This window comes from Cupressus sempervirens, chromosome 3, assembly GCF_028749045.1.
Source record: "Cupressus sempervirens isolate cs-2001-9-10 chromosome 3, ASM2874904v1, whole genome shotgun sequence".
Lineage (NCBI taxonomy): Eukaryota > Viridiplantae > Streptophyta > Pinopsida > Cupressales > Cupressaceae > Cupressus > Cupressus sempervirens.
The window spans coordinates 352,621,228-352,641,647 of record NC_143120.1 but is presented as its reverse complement, the minus strand read 5'-3'; the positions used below and the strand labels follow the sequence as shown (position 1 = coordinate 352,641,647).

Sequence of the window (20,420 nt, the reverse complement as noted above, 5' to 3'; positions counted from 1 at the left end):
ACTCCTATTTATCTCAATTATTGTGTATTTAATGTTAATTGACTAAAAGATGCATGAAAAAAATCCTTAAATCCTTTCATCTTTGAGTTTCATGGGTTTCTTGATTTTTCGAGTCCTTGCCAAGTCCATTCACCGAGTTTGAGTCCGAGCCCAATTTTGACTTTCTAAGTTAGAGGCGAGTTTGAGTCCCATAACTATGCATATACCATAGCTCCAGGACTCTACGACTCTATTTTGGACTCTGCCAATCCAAGGCCAAACCAGGCTTCCCACATCAATTAGTGAGAAATGACTATCAAATAGCAGATATCAATCTAAGGAAGACTAATCAAATGATAAATGTTAATCATCAAGTATCAATGGGAAGATAGTGACTTGTATAAAATAAGCAATGTCAAATGGATGATCAGTAAGAGTCATTAAGACAATTAGCAGTATTACTAATGCCAACATTAAGACAAGGATGCTAAGTTCTAACTATTGATTATAAAGTAATTGATATCTGTCATGGAGAGGCACAAATTATAGCAACAAGGCAGCATTTGATATACGTTAAGTCAGTGTACTATATTAAATTAACTAACTGTCAAAGAAGGATGCCATTTTCTTAAAGAGAGTCATCATTGTGAATAAGCATATTTCTAGAAAAGCAACCCTTCCATCATATGTATGGGAGTTCAAATTCATTCCAGCAATCATCATTGGAACCTTAAATCTCTTATCCATCCATTCTTGGATCTGCTTGATTAATTGGTTGCCTTATTGGCATTAACCGGTTCCATACATAGTACATACGGAAAAAAGATCATAGACAGCACCATTGTTGCAAGGATTACTTGGGCATATCAGTAACAACATTAGTATCTATTGCAAGAATATAATTCCATATCAGAAATAGCAATCAATTACTGTAAGCAAGAATAAGACAATATTATAGCATATCTCCCATTGCCAAATCAAAGAAAGCTATTGAGCATCAAGATCGTCTTTCATACTCAAATCAGCCATGTCAGATATAGCAGAGATCGTCTTATTGCACTTAGTGCAAATATATAAGATCAATTATATCTAATTGTCCAATCAGAGATAGCAGTGATATTTACAGTATTCATATAATAAGAACAACTATCCTACATGTGATCTATATATGAATGTGTGTGTGTATATAGTTCTTGAAATAACATTATCACTATCTATATCTTATCAATTAAATAAGCAGTATCATAGATTGTAATTGATAACAAGAATAGAGAAATCAAGGTAACTGTCCGAAATTCACTAGTTAACCTAAAAAGGGACATTACAGTCTGCATCTCTGTCAAGCATGCACCTGTGTATTCTGAAATATTAATCAGAACTTTCCTTTTTAATGAGGCACACAACTTGATTTTATACGCACAACTATGCATCATCTATTGAAGCCTTACTCCTGTATCTTCTCTCTAACACATCTAAGCATATGCCTATAAAAATTTAAGTTTGAAATTGAATTGTCTTTTAGGCACGAGTAATCTATTACATCAATAATTAGATTATCAAAAGATTAGTAGATTATTTAAAATAGCACTTATATGTGTAATATAGTCGCCATAGTGACAAGTTTCATTTCTATTTTATTACATTTACTTTTTAGCTTTAGCTTTAACTAAGTCATGTTACGTTTATCTGTTTGGATAATTTCATTCTCCAATCTCTATATAAAGAGATGAACATCATTGTAATTGTATCCTATTGGTAAGCAAAATATTCATGAAAAAAAGTTGAGTTTTGTTACAAAACTTATGATAGTTTCAAGGTCAAATCACAAGCTGGTTTTTTCATGAGTGTTGATTTTTTTTCAAAGAGTCTTGTAGGAATTTTCATGAAAAATAACTTGTTTTTAATTGCATGTGAATCACACGCATTCTATGAACTTGCATGTGAGTTGCATGTATTTCCATCAACTTACATGTTCTTGCATGAACTTCCATGTCATTGAATGTGAAGAAATCATAGTGTTATAAAGTTTTGATTATTTCTTCTATATTTTAGCTTGGCTTGCTTGTGAGAATCTATTAGAAAAAATAGTATATTATCAAAGGCTTGTAGATTGTAGTGGATGTTTTGTGTGATGTTTTGAAGCAAATCAATGTTCTAAACCTACAGATGTCATTTTTCAAGATTTCCATTGAGTTTTTCATAGTCTTTCTTGCAATTTCGGGTTTTATTTTCTTGACTTCAAGTGCTAGATTTTCTTTCAAAACAAGTTTTTGATTATTTTTCCTCGTTTGAATTGATTGTTTTTATTTCTCTTTGAGCCTCAGTTTTAAGTATTTGTTAAAGAATCTAGGTGGTGTTCGATTAAAGACTTTGAGCTTTACCAAGTACCAAAAATTGTTGATCTATCTCTCAGAATAAGTTTAGAAGAATTTGGGTTTCTATAACTGTTCCACAAGGAAGTAAATCGATATCCTCTTCATTGCTCATAAGTCTACCGAGAAAGCTATAAATATTATTGTAGCAACAAGTCCTTTTTGATATGTTTTTAGTGTTGTACAAAAGATACCAGTATATTATTCCTAAAAGAGAAGAATCAATTGTAAGAACTGCCCTTTTTTGTAAATCTCAATCAAGTCCTTGTTGAAGCCACCTACAATAAAATAAGGGAGCATCCCATATTCCTGATTGTAGAGAGCAATCTCAAGTAACGTTGTCTAAAATCAAAGTTTTGTAAGTTGTTGTCAGAGTGACTAACAAAAAATTTAACCAACAATTTTTGGCAACTCTACTAGGGATATATAAATGTGTTTGGAAGTTTGGTGTTTTATCCATTGTATCAAATCTTGCTTTACAATTTGTTTTGATTCTTCACACTAGAGGGTTTCATCTATTACCTCCTCGCCACCAAAGCCTCCTTCACGAACTACCAGCTATCCAACATCCAAGAAAAAAAACAAGCTTGTACCAAGTGAATACTCTCGATTCTTTTTCAAATCGTTAATTACTTTCATCCCACTTTTCCCAAAACTGGCTGCTATAGGGCCATGGAGAACAACTTTTGGTCCTCCTAATCTTACCCCACCTTTGCATCCAATTCCACAAGGCTATCACAAGAACTTGCCCAAGTCAATGGCAATGGAAAGCAACACCCAAATGAGCACATCAAGGCATTTTATATTGCATGCTGGGCATGGAATACAAAAATGTTTTGTAAGTCTCTTCACAAACACCATACAAGATATTGTTGCAGACTAGTTCTACAAACTAGCTTCAAGTGCTATCATTGAATGGGACTACTTGAAGACTAAGTTTGAAGAATGTTTTAAGTCTATTGAAGATGAGCATGCTTTGGTTGCTCAACTTACCCAAATGAAGGAGGCACATGAAGGCATGTATGAGTTCATTGCTAAGTTTAACCAACTGGCAAATCAGATTTCAACTGCTTCACAGCCTACTGCAGAGAACCTTAAGTGCATTTTCATCAACTCTAGCTTGTAGAAGTCAACTTCTTCCAAAGAAGAGTCCTTCCTACAACTCTAGCTAATGTTTAAACTCTAGTAACAAAGACTAAGGATGATCTTATCATGAATTTAATTCAATGATGCTTTTGCTTCAAGTAGTGCAGACCCTATGGTCCAGAAGTTTGCAAGAGAGTTGCTCTCAAAAAGCAAATATCTCAAGGGTCTTTTGTTGCTTCATATAAGGATATCCCATGGAGGACGTATCCTAACACTGCTCTCAACTATGCAGCAAAGAATATGGTGAAGCTTCCCCCTCGTCCAAAGAGGTTTGCACTTGAAGCCCCACCAAGCAAATCAGATACAAGATACAATGAAAGTGATCAAACTAGCCCCTTAGCAGATGATTACAAAACAAAGGACACTACTGCCCTATAAAATGAACATTATGAAGCAGTTGGCCACTCTAGCATTGGGTATGTACACTATGACAACACGGATCCTAAGGAGAGTTTAGGCCACGCGTACGCAGTTCTGAAATGTTCTCAAACATAGCTGGCTCGTCAAAGAGATGAGTTGGGAAAAGCAAAGGATGATGTGCAAACACCTATCACCCTTGCAAAAAGAGGAATGCCATTGCCTACACTTCCTAAGGACGCAGCAAATAATCAAGTAAGCCAGCCTGCTCCTCCTCTAGCTTCATCCAATGTGCCCAAATCCAGTATTTCAAATCCAAAGCCTCAAGCCGAAAGTTTTTCTTCTTCTTTGGAAGCTCTTTCCAAGTTTTCGATATCACAGCCATGCCAAAAGACCGAAATCCAGAAACCTGAAGTAGAATAACTTCAAGTGTACCCAGATCAGCTGTAATGGCTCACCAATTTTGTCGAGGAATCCCAACCTGCACAAGCTCATAATACTGTTCCAGGCCTAAAATTCTGCCTAACAATTTAGTTACTATTTTGTCATCCATTCCTGGAAAGATAGAACCTTTCTATTTTTCCTTGCTGATAGATGGTTTCAAACATGGTAACTGTATTATAGACTTTGATGCCTCCAACAATGTCATGCCAGACAAAGTGTCAGACACCTTGGGTCTTACCTTAACAAAGATTTGGAAATTGCATTCAATAATATTGCTAGTTTAGTCATTTTCATCATTATTTGATAGATGTATCACTAAGCATGGCTTTGGGAAATACCCTCTCAAATTGAGCTAAGCCCAAATAAGAAGCTGATCCTATCTATTCACAAATATGGTTCATTCATGTCACATTCTGGGCACAAGTCCTGCCAATTGCCTATGTTGACACTCACTGGCCTTAGTTTTTGCTCTAAACCTTTAGGGTTTATGGAAATACGTGTTTGAGACCCAACATATCCCTTTTAAATTTGTCAACATTTGTCAAACACTCGTGTTGCCATCCTATTTTGGGTACCCAAATAAGACAAAAGCACAGTTAAAATTTGGAATTCCATGTTCACTTCTATTTTATATTTTCCAACTAACACTCTTTATCTGATTTGTGTTTTATCAAAATAACAAAAATCATTGTATTTCCTTTCTAGTTCTCATCCATATCCTACAACATGCAGATCATTTTTTTCAGGCAAGGTCTGTACATACAAGGATGTTTTAATATATGGAAATTTCATCCCTCTCATTACAGGGGTTTACTCCAACCTGTCTTCAGAATTAACTCCAAGGAATTTTCCTACAACAAAGTACAAAAGCAATGCAGCTAGAAACAGGCCTAATCAGATATAATTAAGTTCTACAATAACAGATTTGATATAATACTTAATTAAATAAGATATTATGGATTTATCCATTGAAATTTAATTGCTCCATAGCATTTAATTCCAATGTAATCCACACCCCATACATAGGGTGGGGAGATGGGGTGAATCAGTATAAGACGATCTTTATAGTCTAATTTAAAATTTAATAATCATAATAAAGCAATCACAGAAATCCGCAAATAAGATAAACGGGATTTTACACGGAAACCCTTTCCCCAAGAAAACACAGTAAAATATTGCTTGTATGAAACCTTATTAGTAGTTTCGCAAACATCAACCCACATGAGACACCAATCTCCTCTTGATGATTTTTAGGCACTGACTCAATGAAGACACCAATCCCTGCCACTGAGCACCAACCCAGCAAAATATATTTTAATGAGAGGCACCAACCTCCCAATCTACTTAAATAGGAAGCACCAAATGATAATTATTTGGAACTCTTTGGATCAGCTCTAATTCACCTTCTCAAATCTGGTCGTGACCTCATCAAAATCTGCTTTAAATCTCTTTTAAAAATCTGCAATAAATCTGCTCAAATCTCTCTCATAAATCTACTCAAATATCTCTCATAGATCTACTCAAATATCTCTCCTAGATCTACTCAAATGTTTTTTAGATTCTGCTCTTCATATGTATGATATTCATTTCATTTTCATGCTTTTTACATCTCCATACTTCCTTCTTTTATATCTCATAAATACACCCTTTCACACAGAGGGGTGACTGACCAAGGAGATCCACCAAACATTTTGATTTACAGAACCCTTCCACATTTGTGCGTCAATTTCTTTATAATTTGAAGTTCCTCAATTGGGGCCTCTTAGAATAATTAAAAATATTTCTTCTATTAGCGATATGCCAATAAGAAATCCTTAATCTTGAGCTCTACAAATAGGTCGATCCTTGTGGGAATAAATGAACTTTTATTTATTCAAACTAAATGTAAATTAACACTTCCAACTGAGCATCAAATCTGTTCTGATTTTCACATTAAACTAAATTGAAGTACATCCAAGCAAGAGCCTACAACACAACGGTAAATTGTGAGCCTCTTGTCTGGGAGGTCTTGGGTTCAAGTCTACTCAAGCTAAATAAATAATGATACTAATTAATCACAACACATAATAATAATTAATCTTGGCTTTGGCCTCTTACCGATCAAAAAAAAAAATTGATGTACATCCAAAAATAAGAAATCAAATATACAATTTCATTTTAGTATTCCAAAACAATATTTATAGCCCGTTTCTCTTGGGTAGAGGAATAGGGGCCCAAGCCTGATACAGACATATGACAACATTGTCTTCATTTCTTGTTACCCAATTTGACATTCCACAGCTTCATGTTTCATTGCCTCATGGGGGTATCCTTCCCTCAGCTATAACTATAATCCAATTTTGTGGTTCAAGGGTTTTAACCAAAATACTTTTTAACTCTCTTCTTTCTATCTTCAATTTCACTGCTGTAATCTGGTCTAGTTATTTTCATAACGTAAAGTCTTGTTGAAGTGTTTCTTCTCTATCATAATTGATTATAATTCCAAGTCCTATTGACCTACTTAGTCATTTAAGATCATTCATAATTTAATTATTTCTTATCTGATTTGCATAATCAGCACGGACATGAAAGGGATTAAGAAAAGCAATTATCAGTTTTGAACTAATAACTGCATTCCTTTCCAGAAGCATGATTTGTGAATCTTGAACACGTCCTTAAAGAATTTAGAGCATTCAGCACTTGATATCACAAAACTTTTGTAATTTGCCTATGAATCTCTTGTTGATCTAAGGAACTCTGTTCTTCATATTGATATATATTTATTTCTCTACTTATAGCACTCTCATTATTTTCTTGAATTTGACAATGAGCTGTATCTATTATACTCTTTACGATATACAGCTCATGTAAAAGATGTTGGTTTTTTTGGATCTGCTGCAAATGTACTAAGCACTGTCATTTGTTGGTATGTGTGTTCCAAATGCAACATACTCTTAGATTAATATATAGAGAGAATAGATCATAAATAGACATGTCCCTTTGTGGGACATGTCTATTCATTAATCAGATAATTAATAATAACGAATTTAATCTCATATATATTTATATATATACTATTAATTTTTCTGATATAATAATGACCTTATATCTCAATATAAAGAACACATATAAATATAAATTATATCTCATATATATATATATATATATATATATATATATATATATATATATATATATATATATATATATATATATATATATATATCCAACTGAAGCTATCAAACATCAACAAAAGAAAGTTATTTTAAAATGAAAAGTGCAATCTTATGTTAGCAGAATCCTGTCTTGATGAGATAGAAAGTGATTTGTTCCACAAAATTTCCATATGAAGTGATTTTTTAGGTAGGTACAAGAGCGAGAAATGGAGAAAAGTGATTTGACTGAAATCTTAACTACACAAAAATATTCACATCCAGCTTATTTTAAAGTGATGGAATCTATTTAATAATATCCAGGCTAAAATATATTTCAATGGAACATCTCTATTTAATAATATCCAGGCTAAAATATATTGCAATGGAATATCTCTATTTAATAATATCCAGGCAAAAATAGATTCCAGTGGAATACCTCAATTAGAGCCAGTGTTTAAGAAACTAAGTCACAATATTAAAGTTGAAAGTTTGAATTGTAAAAATGTGTTACCATAACCCTACAGTCAACAAGCGAATGGGAATATAAACTTACAATGGCTCCAAAGAAACCTGGCTCTCTAACTCCAAATAAGTATGCAAAATAACTCTCTTGTCTGTAAAATGAGAAAACAGATATATTAAAAGTTCCCAAGTTATAATGTTCTTTCATTACAAATCATAAATTACAAAATATATTGCCCTGTCAATTCATGATAGGTTAAAATTTAACAATTAAAGACAATTGCTATATTGGATCATAACTATAACCATGAGGCCAAGACTGTTCACAAAGACTAACTACATATTAATAATATAGTTGTCTATGCAACCACTTTTTTGGTCAGATACAATATCTTATTATGATGTGATTAGCATGTCTTCCAAGCAATGATGACATCATGAAGTAAAATATCAATCCCAAACATGCTTCAAAGTACATCACACCATCCTTCACATGAAACTTGGCAACTTTTTACCCAAGTAGGTCATAATAAAAAAGATCATCTATAAAAGTTCAAGACTTATGAAATGCAAAATGCATGTATACACAGTTTATATTCAAAAGAATGTTATAGTACCATGTCACCTGTAAAACACAAGCACACACACAAAGCATCAAATATATTTGACATAGTGACTCTCTGAACCTTCATATTTCCTTCCAGTTTGGTAGGCACAGAGACATGGTACACCAATGCTTTGTGAGATAAAAGAAAGCTTTATGGGCCATTAGAAAACACAATTGAATATTTTGTCATCTTCACTTTTTTCTGGTAAGTTAACAGTTGATCTCGAAGAGAAATAGATAGCAGAACAGTTGATTTAGTGTTTAACTTAGTATCAGAACACATCCTTGCCTCTTATGAATGCTGTCAAACATCACAATCACCTATGTTGCATGTTGTTCCCTGGATGGGGACGATGAGAAACATGGTGCTGAGAGGCCATCTCTTGTGGACAGCAGGAGGCAGCAATACATGAAGTTGTATTTATAAATGGAGAAAAATAAATTAATAAAATTCAACACATAGAAAATTAGAAAGTATAACAATACATAAAAGTACAGCTATACATAACAAATAACATAAATTATGAATCAAGTTTAGACATAATTCATCAAGAATCACTGTTCAAACATTGTGGTATGGCAGTGATAAAAGACTTATCAAGTTCATTACAAATATATATCAACAAGGCCCAAATGCTACAAAACATCCAATCAGTGACGGCAAATCGTAATGTAAACTTCTTCTTATTTCTTCTTGTCCTTTCTTCACAAATTGCACAATTTCCAATAGATTTAAGTTTTAACTGCTACAAGTGCAATTTGAATGGTGCTTACAAATGAAGGTGAAATCATTACAATTTGATAAGTTGGGGGGGAAGGGGGAGACATTTTCTATTATTTTAGTTTTTATTTTCTTTGGCGAAAAACTAAATTCACATTTTTAGGACTATTTGTAGGGACAGCTTGCCTTCCCACAGACAGCCAAATATCCCCCAGGATGTTTCACATTCGTAACCCCATTTCGGGACATCTTTCTTAAATTGAAAATGGCCAACTGATGCTCCCTTGCTGTCCCCAAGTAACTAAACAGTTACAACAACAGAGATGCCCAGGAAAACCCACATCCCCATTGATCCCTGCAATGTACCAATGTCAGCCACTAACATAAACTGTTGATCTTTCTCAAAGCAGAATCTAGATTTGCCAGTAGCTAAGTTGACAATTGATGCTAATGAAATATAGATGAATATTGCCAATTTGCCAAAAGTGGATGTAGAACACATAATAATGATAGATAACTGGGAGAGGGGAGGCGGGGGTGAATCAGTTATGTTTACTTATGCTACAGTCCCTTTAAACATTTTCAATACCAGTAAAACATCATAAACATTATCAGCAATCACTTGGTGTAACAATCCAAATTATCATATAACTCTTTCTATCACTTCATTCCAAACTATTAACTTACTATTCTTGGCATTACCAAGTGTAAATAAAATAACTAAGTTATTACCAAGTCGTAGTAAAAAGTAAAACATGTAAAACAACTTGCAACACAAATAACGTTCACACATTTGATACCATTATTTAAACATGAAAACCTTGTGAAGGGAAAAACCACCTAGGACCGGCAACCCAAAAGTATTCACTCTTCTGAAGTGAGCCAATATAGGTTCAATTCTTTGATTTTCAACATTTTCTTCACTCAGTAGAAGTTCAACTTCTTGCTCGGGTTGAACTGATTGGTGCTTGGGTAAAGCACTATATAACTTGAGTGTCATTGACTAATGCTTGGTGAATCTTTGTTGTAACTCGGATAGAGTATCAAGTGCCTCTTCATAGACATATACAAACTTGTTGTAATCTTCAGGTTCCTTCTTGCTCTCCACATCATTCCTCCCTGCAAACTCATCAAATCTTACATTTGCACTTTCAATCATCTTGTTAGTAGTTTTGTTCAAACATTTATAAGCTTTGCTCTTAGATGAATAACCAAGGAATATACCTTTACCTCCTTTAACATCAAATTTACCAATCCTTGTATCTTTGTGAATATAACACCTACTTCCAAAGATTTTGAAATGACTTACATTCAATGTGTGACCATACCAAAGTTTGTAAGGAATCTTGTTTGTTCCTTTCTTCATTTGAACTCGATTGTGTGTAAATAGCTGTACTAATTGCTTCTCTATAGAATATCTGAGAAACCTCCTTAGCAATCCCATTTTATTGTGGTGTTCTTAGTGCAGATAATTGTCTTTTAATACCATTCTCAGCACAAAAGTTAGTAAATTCAACAGACATAAATTCATCACCTATATCAAATCTCAAAGATTTCAAATATTTACCAGTTTTCTTTCCAACTCTAGTTTTATACCACTTGAACATATCAAAAGCATGTGATTTCACCTTCATGAGCATAACAGTCATCATTCTTGAATAATCATCAACAAACAATATGAAATATATGTCACCATAGTAATTGTCAACACCAATTGGACCACATAGATCAGTATGCACTAGTTCTAGAATATCATTTGAAGTGTGTGACTTGCTTGAAAAACTAGACTTTGCCATCTTACAGAGCTGAAATTCTTTACACATAGCAATCCCATTTTGTTGTAGTGTCCTCGGTACTGATAATTGTCTTTTAATAACATTATCAGCACAAAAGTTAGTGAATTCACCACCTCTATCAGATCTCACATTTCAAATATCTACCAATTTTCTTTTCAACTCTAGTTTTATACCACTTGAACATATTAAAAGCATGTGATTTCACCTTCATGAACATAACAATCATCATTCTTGAATAATCATCAACAAACAATATGAAATATATGTCACCATAATAATTATCAACACCAACTAGACCACATGGATCAGTGTGCATTAATTCCAAGATATCATTTGAAGTGTGTGACTTGCTTGAAAAACTAGACTTTGTCATCATACCGAGCTGAAATTCTTTACACATAGCATTCTCTGTTTTTTGCAGATTCGATAAACCTCTTACTCTTTTTTTCTACTGATTTTCACCATGCTCTCAAAATTCACATGACACAACCATTTGTGCCATAACCACACATCCTCAATTCTAGCAAATAAACATGTTTCAACAACAGGATCAAGATAGAATAAGTTATCCTTTGTTTGCATTCTTGTTCCAATCAAATTACCTTCATCATCAAAGGTCTTAACCTTTCTATTCTGAAATTCCAGCTTGTGACCTGAGTTATTCAACTGTACAAACTCAAAATATTATATTTACGTCCTTGAACCCAATATGCATCATCACACCTGATCTTATCATTCAAAATTAGTGATCCTTTACCTTTCACCGAGCGTGGAACATCATTCCCTAGCTTAATTGTTCTACCATCATCAATCTCTTCAAATTTATCAAACTTACTTAGATCACCAGTCATGTAATGTGAGCATCCACTATCAATAATCCATGAGTCATTCTTATTAATATGTGAAAAAAGGGCAATTTCACTTTCATACCTTTCAACATTTGGATCTCCCTTTATTGCAGCATAAACCATTTCAACTACTTCCTTGTCATCATCAGAACTAGACTCAGTATGCTCTTCCTCAGCAATGTAGCATGACTTCTTCTCTTTGTCTTTGTAGTCCCTGTTCTTCATATAATTGTAATATTTCTTGTCATTTCTATCACTCTTACTTTTGTTAGGACATTTAGCAACAAAGTGACCAACTTCATTAGATTTGAAACAAATCAAGGGCAATTTACCTTTGTATTTACCTTTACCTCTATGGCAGAAGCTTTGATAGCATAAATAGGCATAAGAGTTCTCAGAACTTACAATTTTAGAGTCACTGATAGCACCTCTAGCAGCTTTGATTGCGCTTACAACTTCTTTGATTTGATTTATATATTGAGCAGCATTTTCTCCTTTCATTCTCAAGTCATCATTCTCTCCTCTGAGACTTTCAGCTTTCGCTCTTCTCACATTATCATCTCTTCCATGTACAAGTGTCAATTTATCCCACATATGTTTGGCAGTAGTGCAATCCTTGATATCATCAAACTTGGCATCATTGAGTGCAACAGCAATCTCAATCATCAGACTATTATGACTTCTCTTTTCATTCATTTGCTCCACAATCAGAGGACCAGCAAGGGTAGTGTACTCATGTTCCAAACAAAGTGTGACATTATCTCCAATTCCAAATAGATGCAGATTCATTATGTCATTCCATGATGAGAAGTTCTCTTTGTTCAGTCTTAGAACCTCTCTCTTATACATCTTTGATCTTTTGCTCAAGTTCTCTTAAACTTCTTCTCTAAGCATTGTGCTCTAATACCAATTGTTAGATAATTGAGAAGGGGGATGAATCAGTTATGTTCAATTATCCTACAGTCCCCTTTAAACATTTTTAGTACCAATCCAACATCATAAACATTATCAACACTCACTAGATGTAACAATCCAACTTATCATATAACTCTTTCTTTCACTTCATTCCAAACTATTGACTTATTGTTCTTTGCATTACCAAGTGTCAATAAAATAACTTAGTTATAACCTTGCAGATAGTAAGTTATTACCGAGTTGTAGTAAAAACTAAAACATGTAAAACGACTTGCAACACAAATAACTTTCACACATTTGACACCATGATTTTAGTATGAAAACCCTGTGAAGGGAAAAACCACCTTGGAGCGGCAACCCAAAAACATTCACTCTTCTGAAGTGAGTTTTGCTAGGAGCCAACCTTGTTAAAGGTTACATACACATTGTTAATGTGACCTTGTTAGAGGATTTCACCAAAAGATCATCTAGACATTATCACTCCTTGATCTTGTCTAAAGAGTGGCCTGCTCTAAAGGACTTACAAATGCCACTAATCGATGTTATCATATATAATTTCACAGACTTGTTAGGTCTACTTGGTCTACGAGATTTTTCAGCTAGAATTATTAGAAAGTAACAATAGAAAGGAGTTGTTAAGTATAACAACTACCTTTGCTTGTTCAAATCTCTATTATATTGTTGTCTTTGTCTAATCTTTCACTCCTAATCTTCTTCTTCTGTTCTCTCGACTGGTTGATGTACTTCTTTCTTCTTCTCCTCAACTCTCCTTGGTTCTTCTGGTTCAACAATCCTCTTTCACCTTCTTCAATAGTTCACATTCACAGCAACACAATCAGCAACATCCACTTCCAACCAGCAACCTAAAATTGTCTTGATCTCCTCCTTAAATAGTCATCTCTAAACTTTCAGATTCTTCCATCTATTGCCGCTTAATCACAATTGACGATTTCAAATTCAATGTACTTAACCACATAGAAACTAGTACTTTATACTCATCCTTATCTTTCTTCAATTTCCATTATCATATCTTTATTGAATTTCCCTTTTACTTTGCCAATCGCTTGGGCAACATTGTAGCCACTTGGTGAATACAATCTCCCTTCATAACCTTGACACTTGATTAAGCTTGTGTTCTTCAATACATAGCAACAATAAATGATTGTGAAACAAGCAACGCAATATTACATTATCACCACTCATTCAAGTACCCATTGAATATCATACCTATCAATTACGTCTTCATCATACTTTTTTCAAATCCTCTTCATCAATCAAATGATATGGTACTCTACTGAGTTAGCATAATGTCTAGCCAACTAAGACTTTGACATCAATGACAATATAACAACTGATATGACTTTTTTACATACATTCATAGCATTACCAATTACATTATCAGTTGGGGATAACAAATACTTTCCTCCTGATAGGAAATGGTCAACTTATTTGTTAGGATGCCAACACATAACAAGCTTGGTAAGGCAGATTTATACATGTGGAACCACTAAAAAGACGAATTCAACTCGCTTTTTCACTGTTGTAAATTTCTACCTTCATATGTCAGCATGTTGAAATTAAGTTTGTTGCAAATCCTGCTGCTAGTAGTGGGTGTCCAATCATTATCTAACAAGGATCCAGTATAATTTCAACCACACTCAGTAGGAGTTGACTTTTAATATTAGTTCTAGTAGAGTTCAATTGGAATCAATTGTCAGTTGTTACTATCAGTTCATAGATCATTTGTTAACAAGAAAGAGCTGCACTTATTAGAGACTTAAGTTCCCACAATTAATAAGTTTTTTAAGAAAAACTTCTAGATAAAAAGTGCAAGGAAAGAGCCCTCATGCATAGACCGAACCATCAAGCCATGGAAAAACATGGATTACAGTTGCAAGTTCGAAACCTGATTTAAAATTGTGCCATAATGGTCGCAAGTTTGAAATCTGAAATAAATAATAACAAAATATAATATACAAATTAATTAGGTTTAATTAAAGATCAAGAGGCATTGAATGAAAAATTGTGACTCCCTCAAACATGGGATATGAGGGAGAAAGGATGTGTGTGTGTGTGTGTGAGAGAGAGAGAGAGAGAGAGAGATTCATTTGAAAAGGGAGAGGGAAGAAGGAAGAGAAAGGTGAAGATGAGAATCAAGAGATTCAAAGGTGGGAAGAAAACATGTGACTCCATCTGAGGGCAAAAGTAAGGATTTTGTCTTTCAAAGAGTGGCAATTATGAGTGGTAGTGATTCTTTTGAAGGGTGGAAATGATGAAGGGGTTGAAGGGTGATAATTATGAAAGGTTGTGACCATTGCTAAAGGGAATGGTATTTATGTAAGGAAAGTTGGAGATGAGTAAGGGGAGTTAGAAAAGGAGAGGAAGCAACAAATTAATATTATTCAGATTTTAAGAGTGGACTGAAGATGCATAACAGAAGGCTTTAAGGAAATTAAAAAGAAATTCTTCATTTGATGAAGGAGATTAATCTGAAATGATAGATAACACTTCAGATATATACAGTTGTTGACATTGTATCCATGAATCAGTATGAAAATTAAGTATTCTATGCATTCGATCTAGCTATGTGCAGTAATAGATAATAATGCACTGATCTGCCCACATGCATAATGGATAACATTGCATTTGACCTGTCTATATATAATCAATTCTGTTATGCATTATTAGTTATGGAGTGCAAGAGGATTAGAATACATGAACTGTTAGTTTAAGTGTTTACATATGTGAGAATGTTTATTCTGTAATCAATCATATATGAGCTGAGGAAATAAGACAGGAGATGCAGTTTACTGGCTACATCGAACTAAGTACGCCAACCAAATCTATGTTGCCAGAAATGTGACGGCCATATGCCGTTTCGCATTTCAGTGCATGCAACCCATTTCCAAGCAAGAAACACCCAATTCTAAGACTCGGACATATTTTTGAGTAGAGAAAACTAAAAGGGAATTGCAAATCTTTTAAATTGAACTCACTTCACTTATTTGCACTAATTTCTGTACAATGAGGCAGTTTATTAACTGTTTCTGTTTTTACTCGGTCAATATGTTCAGAGAGAGTTTAGTAGCTGTTTGTTAATGATAAAATATTTTGTTTAAGAGTTATTAATGACCAATGTGGCTATGAAGTTTCAGTTTTAAAAGATTAAATTGATTTATATATGGATATCAGGTAACATTTAATTTATTTTTATATCTAATTTCCAGTCATGGTATAAGATTTCAATATTTAAATATGAGAGATTTTGATAATACACACACACACACACACATTTCTTATAGGCAACTTTTAGACAATCCTGTTTCTCGTCATGTTTCCGTTGCGGTCCTGTTTCTCGTTTCTAGTTTATGGTATCATAGACCCAAAGAGGCAGAATTTGATCATAGTTGGACATTCCTGCCTCTTGTGGGACAAGAGATTTGGTCAACCCAAGGGGGGAATTACAAGTAGGGGAACAGTGATGCATCATCTTCTAGGCATGCCACCACATGGTATAAGAAGGGGAGCCCAATGCGGCCGAAGGGGTGCAAAGATTACTGCCTCTGGGCTTGGAAAGGATTGATTTCCAGTGTACCCTATTGTGAATGCTCCTAGCACTCTATCACAGTAAGCAAATGAATAAAGAATGTTTAATGATAATCATAGGAAATAGGATAGAAGTGGCAAGATTGAGGGGAACAGTTGTAGGACACCTTGGTACTCCATCTCATATGGATGGAATGGGCCACATGAGGCCAAAAGGGATGGTATATCCGCTCCTGGGCCTATGGAAGAGGATCTCTAAGGCACCTTATCGAGTCACCCTATCTTAGCTCTTATATGGTTGAACCTTCTTAAACTGATTTAAGCAATCTTGTGATTAAATCTATAATTCTAATACATGCTTATTTATATTAGAGAAATCTATTTTATGAACTATTTATAAATGATTCCTAACTTGTTTGCAATGTCTGAATACAAAGTGAGATGTCTCTAACCCTACTTTGTTTCAATTAAAAATTGTGACCTAGTGGAAATTTTGGGTATTTAAAATTTGGGGACAGTACAGTGTTGGCACTAGTTGTAAGGATTTTCCTATAATTTTAGTAGATGAATTTATATGAGTGTTATATAATTCCTTACAGTAATTCATTATTTTCTAATTTATATTCCTCACAATGAACTCGTGATCTGTAGTCTTATCAAAGTATTTTATTTTTGAACTATTGATACTTAATTGTTGAATCCCTTGAAGATAAGCTATATTGCTAATTAATTAGAAGTACAATTTTTTAGTTGGCATTTCTAATGTAAATACATGAATTAGAGAGTTCCATCTTTTTCTTCAAAAATAGTATTTAAAGCTTTTGTAATTCATCTGGTAAATGACATTACAAACAATTTGAATTCGTGCATATGCATTTATATAGTTATAATCTGCAGCCTCATCGAAGTTCATCCGTTGTTAACCTATTGGTTCCTAAATAGCTGTATCATCCCTTGAACATTAGCTATTTCGCTTGTCTTTGATATCCTATAATAACATGTAAATCAGGCTTCGATGTTGCCACCAACCATAGGTACCAAGTTCGGAGATCCAACTACATGTCAAAGGCAAACCCAATCTTTTGGATCGAAAGTCTAGTTCAAACATACAGTATAGATGTATATATGAAATCAGAGCAGTTGGATAGCACAATTTTTTTAATCTAATTAACTTTACAAAGTGCCAGGATAGATTCAAAATTCAAACTGATTTGGTATGGCCAAAAAATGCAGGTATCAGGTGATTTGGGCCAGACACTGCAGGACTAATGTACTTTATGCTCTCAACTGTTTGAGATGAGATCGATTTTGATCTGTTGCAAGCATTATGTGAACTGAAAGTTAAAAAACTAAATATAAATGAAGCTTATGATCTTGCAAACCACTAGGGAAAGGTGTTAAAATGTGTAGAGCCTCATTTCATCCTTTAAATTAGGAATGTTGGTGAGATTTGGTGAATTGTTCCCAAACTACACCTTTGATCCTAAAATACGTATAAAATAAATAAAATCAATAAAATTCCCAAGAAATTGAGAAACTTGCATTTTAGATCACATTTTATGACCCATATTAAATTTAAGATGAATGACAGGTTCTTCCCTTCTTTATGTATGTGTAGTGTAGCCTGCAGTATACCTGAATAAAATAGTATGGTCTGTGCAGTACCGCGTTTGCTCTTCACCTCCCTACAAACGAAACAAATGCATAAATTAATTTCCATATGATGCAGATTTTGACAGAAAAATAACAAAACAAATCAAATAATAGCCAAAGCTTAGGAATATTTAGATTAGGCCTTTAATAATTTAATCTGATTTCATATCTATGTGAATGATGCGCCCTGTTAAACCCTCATTTAGCTTGTAGATAAAGTACATTTCTAGATGTTACATGAATATATATATCAAATAAAAGCCTGTGGAATTCAAAATAAATGGAAATCGAATGAGGAACGCGGTAAATCATATTCTAATCAAGAAATGGACTCTTGATGGAAGGACCACATAAACCATTCATTTGATTTTTCGAAAAAAAAGTAAAGGATTCTATACAGATTACAATTGATTATTAGGAAAAAGAGAATGATCTTGTAAGAAAAATCATCTAATTATTAATAAAAAGCTGAAAGGGCTCTGTAAAAGCCTCATTTGATTTGTCAATATATAAGGTACTGTACCTGCAAAAAGACGACGCCATTGACAGGGAGACCTTCAATTTGAAGACGTCGACGCATGGCGCTCACCAGTTTTGATCGATTTTGCCTATGAAGTTCCATAGGAACTTGAGGCGGATCATGCGAACCCATGGCTAGCTTGTTTGTTTCACAGGATTATTTTCTGTTATGCTCTGTAAGTATAGTTGGTCAAAGGCTTTCGGAGTAAATATAGTAAAATCTAAAAACAAATAGATACTAACTGAAAATATGATTCGTAATGACGACTAGGAGCGGACTAACGAAGCAAAGTCAGATCGGCGAAATCTAGTTTTTGGGAGTTCTTGAATCTAAATCAAGAACAAATTTATAAAGCTCATTTTGAAAATGCTGGTGGTTCTTCTATGCTATATATATTTTTAGTATTTGCCATATGCCTCAGTTTGATTTAACTACTTGTTAACCAAATTCATAAATTCATAAAATAATTAGAATGAGATTTTTTTTTTATTTTTTTTTTGGAGTTCTTATATTATTTTCTAAAGTAATGTTTAAAATGTTTAAATAACAAAATGAAAATAATGATTTGCATCCACTACCTCGGAAAAATATTAAACATATTTTGTTTTCTACACTATTTCAATTTTTAAAATGATCAAATAAATATATTTCTTAGAAATATTATTTTGACGTGTTATTATAAAGTAACTTCTTTTAAAATCTATAGAAATTGATAATATTAATACAAAGTTAATTATTATTTTTACTTTTTGTTATGTAAGCATAAATGTAGATATTAAACTAATATTATTTTATATTATATTTTGCATTACCAATACTCTCTGTAATCAATTCTATCTCTACACTTTATTTCTATAATCAAATTTTTAATAATAAATATTATCACTATAATCCACAAATACTAGCTACTACGTGACACTTGTTTAGAATGATGTGTTGTTTAGTTTCAATCATTCTTTACTCTTTCTTGCAAAAGATAATTTGTGGTATGTTTATTTATTTATTTCATATCTAAGGATATAGTAGCTTATTTAATAGTATTTAGCATATATTGTTTATTTATTTATTTCATATTTAAAGTGATAATATCTTATTTAATAATATTTAGCATATATCTTTATCGAAATTCTCAAATAGGTTTTCATCATATTTCTATACAAAGTCAACTTTTTTGACACAATGTATTTATTTTTTACAATTTTTTTTTATGCATATGACAATTATGAACTTTTCTAACATCATTAGTATTGATATGTTCATGCCAATCAATATTCCAATTGTTTATCATTTTCTTGTTATGTTTAAACCAAGTCTTGTTTCTACGATTTAGCTCATAGTCACCAACGATTTTTGGCCCACACTGTTTATCCATGATTTTGAACTTATCAAAGGAACTTAGCAAATGAATTGTTGTCAATCATTTGATTGGAACATATTGACCTCAGCTAAACTTTTAACTTGACTTTAAGATTGTTGATAGTTAAATATTTTTGAATTCTTTCTAATTGTCTCCACTTGTGGTTTATTGTGCTACTCCCCTAAACTTCACACTCATATAGGACATTCGATACAACCAACAAACCAAGAAGATTCTTCTTAGCTTTCCAGTCCTATAAATTTATTTTCTTATGCCAATTCTAAACGAGGTATGAATTTATTCATCCCCCATGAATCATTTTTTTCCTAAATATCTTCCAATTGAATCTATTGCAAAAATTAATTCTAAGGCAATTTGTCGCAATTCTAATTATAGGATCTGAAGGATTTGAGCAATACAAATCCACAAAACTTGAAGAACACCTACATGCAAGAACGTGTCACAAAGAAAAAAAGATAAAGAAGAGGCAAGGGTTTGACTCTAAGATTATGTAAATTATATTATCGAATTGAAAAAGATGAGAAATATTTAGAAAACATCAA

At 33.1% G+C, this 20,420-nt stretch overlaps 1 protein-coding gene across 3 annotated transcripts in view; it reads right to left on the bottom strand.

Annotated features, from left to right (window-relative positions):
- LOC149566436 (Metallopeptidase M24 family protein) overlaps positions 1-18,862 on the bottom strand; it is a 153,123-nt gene extending 134,261 nt beyond the window's left edge. For 2 of the 3 annotated variants that reach the window (XM_089819789.1, XM_089819791.1), the window contains exons 1-3: positions 18,504-18,862; positions 17,963-18,012; positions 7,986-8,046 (exon numbers count right to left, since the gene is read on the bottom strand). In XM_089819789.1, coding sequence (XP_089675915.1) covers positions 7,986-8,046; positions 17,963-18,012; positions 18,504-18,632 — 240 coding nt within the window. In that variant the 5' untranslated portion in view covers positions 18,633-18,862. The remainder of the gene's footprint in view (positions 1-7,985; positions 8,047-17,962; positions 18,013-18,503) is intronic. The other variant, XM_089819790.1, reaches the window with a different exon arrangement.
- Between the last annotated feature and the right edge of the window lie 1,558 nt (positions 18,863-20,420).